The 10519-nt window shown below is 42.3% G+C and overlaps 1 protein-coding gene across 1 annotated transcript in view; it reads right to left on the minus strand.

Moving 5' to 3' along the window:
* DOCK3 (dedicator of cytokinesis 3) overlaps positions 1 to 10519 on the minus strand; it is a gene marked incomplete at its 5' end in the record, with an annotated part of 323062 nt that overhangs the window by 85756 nt on the left and 226787 nt on the right. The window contains 2 exons of the mRNA XM_015424016.1: positions 2889 to 2947; positions 3174 to 3274. Coding sequence (XP_015279502.1) covers positions 2889 to 2947; positions 3174 to 3274 — 160 coding nt within the window. The remainder of the gene's footprint in view (positions 1 to 2888; positions 2948 to 3173; positions 3275 to 10519) is intronic.

A 10519-nucleotide genomic window follows, 5' to 3' on the forward strand; every position in this document is an offset into this window, starting at 1 on the left:
CCCTGACATCACCGGAAGTGTGTCAGAAGGCCCGGCTACTTACCCTCCTGCTTCATCCTCATTCCCAAACGGAATGAGGATCGAAGCAGAGGGCGGGGTAAAGAAGGGGGCGGGGCTTCACCACGTGACCGCCCCGCCCCCTAGAGGTTCTCTTCCGGAGCTCCGTACCTGAGAGCTCCCCCCCGACTAGAGCCCTGGAGCTAAGTATATATATACTTTTTCTGCTTTCTATCGGGGGAAAAAGTGTTGTGTTCTTGGGACAGGACTACTGAGACTTGAACTGTGTGAAAATGGTGTCCGAAAGGGGAGATGAATTAGAGAAGGAACTGGTTGGAGAAATGATGGAGCAATTTCTAAAGGCTTTAAAAGAAGGAATTCAGGAGGGCATTAAAGAGGGATTTAAGGCAGCATTTGCAAGCTTACATGAACCCCCTATATTATTTGAGAATACCGAGACTGTTGAAAACTGTATTCAGATTCCGGAGAGTGTGGAACAGACTTTGGAGGTGGAGCAAGAAAAGGAGGAAGTGGAGTTGGAATATACATCGGCACAAAGGAATAATGAGGAAATAATTAATGGGAGCAAGTTGAAGAGAGAGAAGACAAAAGGAGAAGGAACGATGTTTAAAGTGAAGAAAAAATGGAAAAGGGGAAGACGAGACCGAAATGTGTGCAAGATTCAAAGGTTCAGGAAATTATGGAGACAGGTTGTTTCAAAAAACATTGAGGAGAGACTGGAAATGAATTACCATTTGTGCAAAGGAAAAGAACATGTAGATATGCTACTGCGGATAGGAAAATTACTGGTGTATAGAAGGCAAAATAAATTATATGCACTTATATATATGTTGATTTTTATGGACTGTTTAGATCGGAGTAGATTGATTTAGGTTACAGAATTTAGGGAAAGTCAGAGGTTGAGTATAGGTGTCTGATATGAATTGTGTAGATTAGAATAAATTGATTTTAGAAGATAGGACCGAGGTTTAAGTGCTAATGGAGAGATTTAAAGGTGATGGCATGAAATGTTGTTAGGAAATCTAATGAAATCAAATTACATGAATTTATTTATAATTATTCATATTGTGATTTTGAAGACCTGAGTAAATTGATGTAGTCTAAGGGTGATAGTATGAAATTTTGGGTGATGTATTTAGTTATCTATAGATGGTTTGGCCTAAAAGGAAATGATATAATCAATATAGGTTAAATGAATTTATATATATACTGATTTTTATGCACTGAAGATCAGAATAAATTGATTTCAGAAAGTAAGACCTAAGGATAACTGTTAATGGAGAGAATTAAAGGTGATGGTATGAAATGCTGTTAGGAAATTAAATGAAATCAAATTATATGAATTTATTTATATTTATTTATATTGTGACCTTGAAGGTTTGAGTAAATTGACGTAGGTTAAGGTGAAGGTATGGAAACTTGGAGATCGAATTTTTATTTAGTTATCTATTGGTATAAAATGTTTTGATATAATTAATATATGTAGGTGGCAAGGTATATGTAATGTGGGAATGTATATATAAGGTGTAGATCATTGGCCCCCTTACAAAGGAATTTAAAATATTGATAATACACTTTTTGCCTTTTCTTGAGAAGAAATGACAGTAAAAAACAATCCTGACTGGAATAGGTGGGAGGTAAATATCAGGATTTAAAAAGAAATAAAAAATTAAAATAGAATAAAAGCAAGTTAATTTAAAATGTTATAAAAATCTAAATGGTAGGATAAATGTTAGTATTGGACTAAGTGGAAAATTAGAGAGTGGACTGTCTTAACAAATAAAGTGGATAAAGAAAATTAAAAAACACTATTACTGGATGCATGTATGGGAAAAATTGTTCTAGTTTATGATGGAATAAGAAGGAAAAGGTAATTGCTGGGTGATTGTGTTGCTGTTTAGAAACATTCATATATGGTAATAACTGAATGAATCGTGTATGTAAAACATATTATAGGTGTATGCATTTGTAGTGTATTCAGATGCTGCCCTGAATATGCTAGGATGAATGTGAAATCATCCCCATAGAGAAGCTATGTTAAGCTTCAGGCTTCGGCAGGGATTCGCGCCGAAGACTTTGTGGCCAATCACATTTGAACTGTATGTAAGCGGGAAAGCTTATGATTGGTCTGTTATGCGATCAACCTGATAGGTTGAAATATGTATAGTAGGTGTGGCTACATTAGCCCGGAATGTTTAAATACCGAGCAGCTGAAATGGACAAGCTGTTCGCCCTACGAGGAGTTGTACCGTGTTGGAGAAGTTGATTATCGAGCTGAATAAACCTGAGTTTTGCTGAAATCACTCTCTGACTCATTGTTAAGCGCTGGACTTAACAGCATTGTACTGAAAAAACCAATAAAAATATATTTTAAAAAAACAACAACAAGCAGCACATAAATAGCTGGTGGCTAATTGCCTGTCTGATTTAGTATGTTCTGATATTTTATAAAAATTACAGATTTAACAGACACTCCCAACACAAGATCATGTGTTATATAAATAAAATAGGAGATATTATACTTGGAGAAATTATAATTCATAGCATAAATGCAATAACAACAACAAGCAGCACATAAATAGCTGGTGGCTAATTGCCTGTCTGATTTAGTATGTTCTGATATTTTATAAAAATTACAGATTTAACAGACACTCCCAACACAAGATCATGTGTTATATAAATAAAATAGGAGATATTATACTTGGAGAAATTATAATTCATAGCATAAATGCAATGAGTTTTATGGGATAGGCAGATGTAATGCTTAAGTAAGGTCAAGAGATGTTTCTGCATATGAGACTGCACCAACTGCATACTATTTCATAATTAAATTTAAAAAAAACATTGAAAAATCTGGAAGACTGTCATACCAAGATTCTGCCACATGCTGAACAGTTCGTATGCCATCATTACACGCATATCCCCATATCTGGAACAGAGGGCACAGATATTATTCCATTACATGTATGAAATGTAGCAAGGCGATAGTTTAATTTAAATTAGGCATTCATAAGCTTTCTTTAAGAGACAATATTAGTATTTCAACAGCTAGACTGCATTTTATGTTATCTAAGATTTTCCATATTTTTTCAGTTCTTGTAATCTGTAAGAAATAATGAGTGAAATAGATAAAAACTCATTGAGTATGTTCTTACTTATCCAGAATCTTTTTACGCTTGGCTGGAGTAACATTTTCCATCTGGAGACTGGGCTGGTTTATAAACAAAACTGATAAACTGAAATAGGAGTTCCAGACCTAGAAAGCAGAAAACAATTAAACAAATAGTTGTTATCTGTCGTGCATATTATGTTCCATAAATATGTCATGGAAACATTTAACACCTGAAATTAACTCATACTTCCAATAGGGACCAGGGGAAAATAAAAACTCACAAAATGCCTACAAAGGGCTCTGTAAGTGCTGGTTATATGCAATAATGTTTCAAGTGACACATGAAACCTGCATACCATTAGAGCCAACTGGGGGGGGGGATTTGGAATAGGGAACTGACCTCTACTCTGGTGTAGCTCAGAGATACGCTGGTGTAAGGGGCATTTATGCTAGTGGAGGACACTAGCGGCACTGCAAAGTAATGGCATGAACCCCCATGCTGGCAGAAATGTGGGTGTGCCAGGGGGCATGACACCAGCCAGTCGGCTCCCTAAGCACTTTCAGCATGAGAACGCCCCCAAGAACAGGCACAAAATTGCACTGGCAAAAATGGTGGTGCTGCCCATTGACGACCATGGTAAATCCCTGTTCACTGCTCCTTACTTAGCTGCGGCCACGCCCTTGGGAACCCAAGTAGCTTAGGATACAGCTGAATATACACCCAATCAGCACACATCCCACACTGTCCCCACCCCTCCCTGGCACTCAATGAAGGCCTGCCCTGCCCTACAAATGGTTTCTGGAGGTCACCCCACAATTTCAGAAGTAGCGCACACAGTATGGGATGCTGTCTGATTTGTTTTGTGGGAGGCTGCCCATATTTGATCTCTAAGCGGCAAAATCACTGCTTGGAATTCAGGGAAGGCATGTGGCCAACCCTCTCCATCCCCCTCCCTCCCCCCTTCCCCTCCCCTGCTGTCCCACAAAATTTCCCCATGCCCCACCAACCCAGAATTTCTGGCTATGGGGCTGCCTACTAGCCTTAAAGTTGTGAGTGAGCCTACTTTGCAGGGCTGTTGTAAGGATTATGATTGCAATTATATGACAAATTTGAACACTGAAAGCCCTATATGAATGCTAAATATCATTATTAGAGAAATCTCACTTGCTCACTACAACAGCAAAAGGATGCACTGAAATTTCTCTCATTGACTATTTGCATAGAGCTCCCTGCATTCAGTTGGAAGGGTTCCTCCCTCCTTCCTGACCTCTTGGTAACTTTAGAAGTTGTTTGCACAGAGACCAGTTCAGTCCCTATTATGGTACTCAAAATGAGAAATCTGAATTGAACACAGTAAGACCCCAATGGTTTTCTAATTCCTAATCTTTTTGGATTAGGCCATATCGACTTTATTTCTTTGATCCTTGGTTGATACATGCAATTTAAAATCAAGACAAGAAAGTTGCTTTAAGGGTACAAAAGGCTCTCATTAAGATTATATCTAAAGAGTAGCTGAACTACTTAAAATACATTTTGATAACTGTCATCGACTATTTTTTAAAATGATCACAGGAGTAATATAGATTGTGAAATGCCTTCAGAGAAGAACAATCACTGGGCATCATCACTTACTCTATCTGGAAAAGTCAAAGAAGAGTCTAATTCAGATACTACTCAGTGTTCAAATTTGCATCTTGTCAAATAGCCCATATAGTCTAAGCATATGTTTGCCAACTCTGGGGTGGGAGACTTGGGGATGGAGCCTGGGGAGGGTTTGGAGAGGGAAGAGAACTCAGTAGGGTAGAATGCTCACACAGAAGTTAAGACCTATGGAATACCTTGGACCTAAGTCTGTTGTGATGAAAGCACTGGAAACAAGCCTACCGTGTGTGCGTGCTTGTCAGAAGAATCCCCCTTCCCTCTGAAGAAGTGTGCGTGCACATGAAAGCTTTATTAATTTTTGAGCTTGTATTTCTCATATCCCTGATACTATATTCATCCACAAATAGATTACCAAAGTAATAAAGGCCCCTATCTCAATTATATTAGAGTCTACTATATTAAATTAATCTCTAAGCGTATTGAGAAAGAGAGAGAAAAAAAACCAACCTCTCTAACCCTTATAAAATGATTTCTGTGTCCCCTATGTAAATATGTAAAATATCTCGTTAGATAATTCATTATTTAGAATCATTGTTACTGAGATGATTAGAATTAAAGTTAAAATTAGAATCAACACTTTTAAAATTACTACCCGTGTTGGGGAAGTAAATGAAAAGATGTCCCACTCCCCGTCAGTTTCAACCTTAAAACACATTAAGAGCAAATTGAGAACAAATTAGAAGTAAAACGAAACAGAATAGAACGGGTAGAATGAAGGAAAAAGTATCAGTCCTGGCTATAATAATCACACTAATGTTGAAAAATTGCATTAAATGACCCTCTGCTTGCTCAGGCATTCTAAATTGCTATTAAGTTAATCCCCCTTCACCCCGTTAGCAGTTTAGTTCTTATCTTCTTTTCTTTGGTGAAGGAAATGGAGGGGAGGGAAAGAACTTAATTGAGAGTAAGTTGGTAATCAAAAGGAAACCTCCCTAAAAGCCTTTAAGCTATTCTTTGCTCCAACAGCAGGAAGACCTCAATATAAAATCTCCAATGCAGAACGAAAAGGAGAAAGAAAATCAAAAACTCTGAGAGAGGCCAAGGAGGAGCTCCTCGTTCGGGCAAGTGTAAAATTAAATTAAGTGAAGGAGTCCACTCAGCCTATTCTCCACTCAACCGCACCTAAAAAAAGGAGTGAGGGGAAGGGAAGGTGATTTGTATTGCAGAGAAAAGGTGAATAAAAAGAGAGATCAAGTAGCTAAGTGCAATCAGGTCAGGCAAGGGCGGTCAACAAGGAAATAAACTCTGCAGCTGAGACAAGAGTCAAAATGTAAAAGGGAAAGCAGCAACTAAAGAAGAAATTGAGCCAAGCTATGGCATGAATGTACACAAATAGGGAAGTGAGCAAACAAATATGTAAACTTTAAAATAAAATAAGGGGAAAACTAAAGAAAATATAAAACAAAAATATATGCAGAAACAAAGAGATCGCTCCAGGGGTACAGCTCAGCCCTGCAGTGTTCCCATGGCTCCTACCCTATTGCTCCTATGTAATTGAATAGATGAGTGAAAATAATTAAATGAGAATAATTATGAGTAAAGTTTAAAAAGTAGATTTATAGAATTTATAAAATTGGCATGAATAAAGTGAGTAGAAGCTAATAAAAGGTAGAATATAAAGCAAAAAACAGACCAGCATCTTTGTAAGATTTCCCCCCCCCTTTGATTAATAAGGAGGGGAGTGGAGAAAGAGACTGTTACCGCCGTTAAACTATTTTAGTCAAAGATAGGAAGTGTCAATAATAGGAAAGAGTTATAAGAGCTCAATAAAAGGCAACAGGAGACAAAGTACCCATGATGGGGGCTTAAAAGGAGGGGGGAAATTATACAGGTATGAGTAGTATAAATGTAAAAGGATAAAATGAGATAAAGCACAGCCTCAGGCAGTTAGTACCCCCCCCCCGAAACTGGAAGTCCACTTCCTGTTTTCGAAACCACAGGAAAGCTTATACCTGGAATAAAACTTTGTTAAAGGTGCCATGGGACTCCTACTCTCTCTCTCTCTCTCTTTCCTTCCCCCTCCCTTTCTCCCCAAAGGAGGAAAAGGGGTAGAGTCCTTAGCTAAAGGAGGGGAGGCTTGGCTTTGCATCTCTCCCACCCACCACAATTGAGACAGCTGGGCAAAAGCAAGCTGTGACCACAGCAGTGTCGGGAAAGGAAGCAGCCAGGAGACAATTTCATCACCCTGCACTCAGCCAAAAAGGTCATAGGGCAGTCGAGGGGTGGCAGAGGCTAGCAGCACGGCCCCCAGATTGTCGCAGGCCACTGACATTTAAATTATTAGTGCTGGTATTGCGGGAGCTTCCGTCATTGTGTTGGTCCCCATATGAAACCGCACTGTTCAAAGCCGCATTCGTGTTGGCCTTTTTCGGGGCCCTGAGGGTTGGCGAATTGGTAGCGGGTGCCAGACAATCATTCACCAACACGCCCTTGGGGGTTAGGGATGTTTCCAAGGGGCTGGACGGGGTCTCCTTGTTTATCAAGAGATCAAAGACGGATCAATTGGGGAAAGGGGCAAATTTACATCTGGGACCCCTGACTGGGGGGCCATGCCCAGTACAGACCACGAAGGCATACCTAGCGATGCGGCCACGAAAGGGCGGCCCCTTGCTTATCCACAGGGACGGGGCCCTGTTGACCAGGTACCAGTTCACGGGCATGTTCAGAGCGGCGCTAGGGGCTTTTGGCTTGCCCAGCAAGGAATTTGGGCCCCACTCATTTAGGGGCGGCGACCACAGCTGCGAGCCTCGGGATGTCTGAGGCGCACATAAGAGCCATTGGGCGGTGGCACTCGACGGCCTTCAAGGCATACGTGCGTCCGCGTCTGGAGGACGGCCAGTGAGGGCATCTCTGCCTCCCACGTTCCAGGTCAGAACCGCAAGAAGGTCTGGATTTCTGGGCACAGCATCGTTCATTGGGCTGGTTTGTATGCATCATCATCTGGCTGGGGCAAGGATTTGGGGCTGGAGGCAGCCATGAGCATCACGTGGATGGCCCAGCATGGTATGCAGTGGAGATCGTTTCTGCCCTGGGTGGACCATGTCAGGGCCAAATACCAACCTCCTGACGCATTGGTGCTCCAACTGAGAGATAATGATTTGACGGAACGACCCAGTGTGTGTCTGGAGCACCAGGTGTTGGCTGACCTGGCCGTTTTGCCTGAAGTGTTTCCCAACACAGTCTTCTTTTGGTCGAATTGGCTGGAACGGAGGTCATGGCGAGGAGCGGCTCATCCTGGAAAAGTGGACGTGGCAAGGAGAAAGGTGTCTGGCAGACTGGGTAGGGCGGTTGAGTCCATGGGGGGAGTGTGGATCCACCACCCGGAAATCTCCCACAATCTGGAGGCCTTGTTCTGGGCAGATGGGGTGCACCTGTCAGCATGGGGTTTGGACATATGGCTAGAAGGGATACGTTATTCCATCCTCTCTTGGCTACAGCTGTAGAGGTGTTGGCGGCAGCAGGACCAGGTCTCATGGTGATGACAGCATGGGGCTGGATCCGTTTGGCGGAAATTGGCCTGCGTGTAAGGGTCTTGACGTGAGGGCTGAAAGGAACAGGCAAGCGCAGAGACTAACAGCGATGGCCCTCACCACCAGGTGGCAGGGGAGTTCACACAGGGGCAGGTGTCCAGGTGAACCCCAACAACCTGCCATCCTGCAGGCTCTACCCATGCCAGCTGGCTGGGTAACGGATACCTCAGCTGGCAGAAGGGTCAGCCGACAGGTCGGATCCAGTGGACCCATGCTGTGCCAATGCCTGTAACAGTTGTAATCAATAAAGTTGCGGCCAATTTTATCCACCTAATTTCCAAAGAAACTGTGTGTGAGTGGTCATTTTGAACGGGGCAGTGTAAGGCTGGCCAAGCCTCCCCATCCCGAATATGACCTGGAACTGCACTCAGCCAAAAAGCTGTATGCTCAGGGGTAAAAATTAGTGCACCAGCACAGGCTAGTACAGTTTACTGGGAACCCTGGTACCAACTATGGAAACACCACAAGAAAGGCAAAACAGAAGCTGCAAATGGAACATCGGGGAAAAGAGTATTTATAGAGAAAGAGTATCTATAGAACAGAGTCAAAGTGAGGTGAAGACAAAAGTTCTAGGACTACCAGGAAAATTTAAAACTAGTACATCAACAGGTCCGGATGTCATACACCTGAGGGTTCTTAAAGATGTCATTTGTGAAATTGTTGATCTACTAACATGTAACTTCTTTCCAAAACTGGCTTCCATGCCAGATGACTGGAAAATAGCAAATGTTACTCTCATTTTTAAAAAGGGGTCTGAAGGGGATCCAGAGAATTATAGGATGGTTAGCCTAAATCTGTTCCAGATAAATTAGTAGAAACTGTTATTAAAGAAAAAATAGTATGTAAAAAAAAAAACCTGCCACTTATTAGGGAATTTGGAATGGTTTTCTTAGAGTTTTTTTTTAAATTGACTGACCTGTGTTAGTATTTTGTGTGTTGTGACCGGGCCCACACGTGAGGAGGGTGGGATAGAAATCAAATAAATAAATAAATAAAAGGTTGATCCATTGTGTGGCAGCAGTGAAAAGGGCAAACTGTGCAGGAAATTATTAGGAAAAGGATTGAAAATAAAATGGGTGCTATTGTAATGCCCTTGCATATAGCTATGGTGCAGACTCATTTGAAATACTGCGTGTAGTTCTGGTCACCGTACCTCAAGAAGGATATGGCAGAGTTGGAATAAAGTACAAAGGAGTGCAACCAAGATGATTTAGGGAGCTGGAGCACCTTTCCTATGAGGAAAGGCTATGGAGTGACTTCCGGTGGGTGGATCGGCGATGGCGGTCACTCTCCTCGATGTCTAAGGAGGCGACTAGCACACCCTCAGCTTGGAGGGGTGCCACCTCAAGTGGCACCCCCACGGAGCCCTTGTGAAGGGTTCCAGGCCAGGGGGCTCTCAAGGGTTAGCCTATTCAACGGCTGGATGCCGGAGAATATCCCCCCCGCCCCGATGGTCCGGCCGGCTGGGTGACCTTAGGGTACAAGCCAATCTAACCGGGACAAGCGCAGGAGATCGAGTGAAATAGCATATGAAGACAGCGGGGTCAAGTTATGACCAATAATGAACGTGAGTTCGACATAAACAGATTTTTTTTACTAAAACGGAGTACCCCCCATGGGAAAAGTGGTGCGTAAGGAGGGATGCCTCCTAAGCGTGTGAATGGACTAACGTAGTGAAGGGGGAAGGGGGGAAGCAAACAGCAAATTCTTTTCTGAGAGACTTACTTGAGTACCGATAGTGGAGCGACGAGTCTTTCGGGTTCTGGCATAGCGATTTGGAAGTGTAAACAAAGTGAAATATGGCGGCTTCCTGAGGAAAGTGAAAACTGAAACCAGGCAGTCAGAGCCCAAGACCGGATGAGGGAGCAGACGTCATGAAGTCGCTAGCGGATATGTTGAAGCCAGTAATGGAGCAACTCAGTGGTATTAACCAGCAACTGGCCACACTGAACCAAAACTTTGCTCTGCAGCAGCGCCAGCTGGCAGAAATGAAGAAGAAATTGGAGCATGCAACTGTAAAAATTACAGAGATGGATATCGCAAATAAGAAGATGAAGAAAAGAGTGACAGATGTGGAAACAGTACAAAAACTTCAGGAAACTCGTGTGTTACAGCTTCAAATGGAAAAAGCTAACATGACTCTCAGATTTCAGGGGGTGCCGGAAAAGGAAAAAGAAGATTTAAAGAAGACTCTGG

The sequence above is a fragment of the Gekko japonicus genome, unplaced genomic scaffold (genome assembly GCF_001447785.1).
Source record: "Gekko japonicus isolate JY-2015 unplaced genomic scaffold, Gekko_japonicus_V1.1 scaffold477, whole genome shotgun sequence".
In the NCBI taxonomy this organism is placed as follows: domain Eukaryota; kingdom Metazoa; phylum Chordata; class Lepidosauria; order Squamata; family Gekkonidae; genus Gekko; species Gekko japonicus.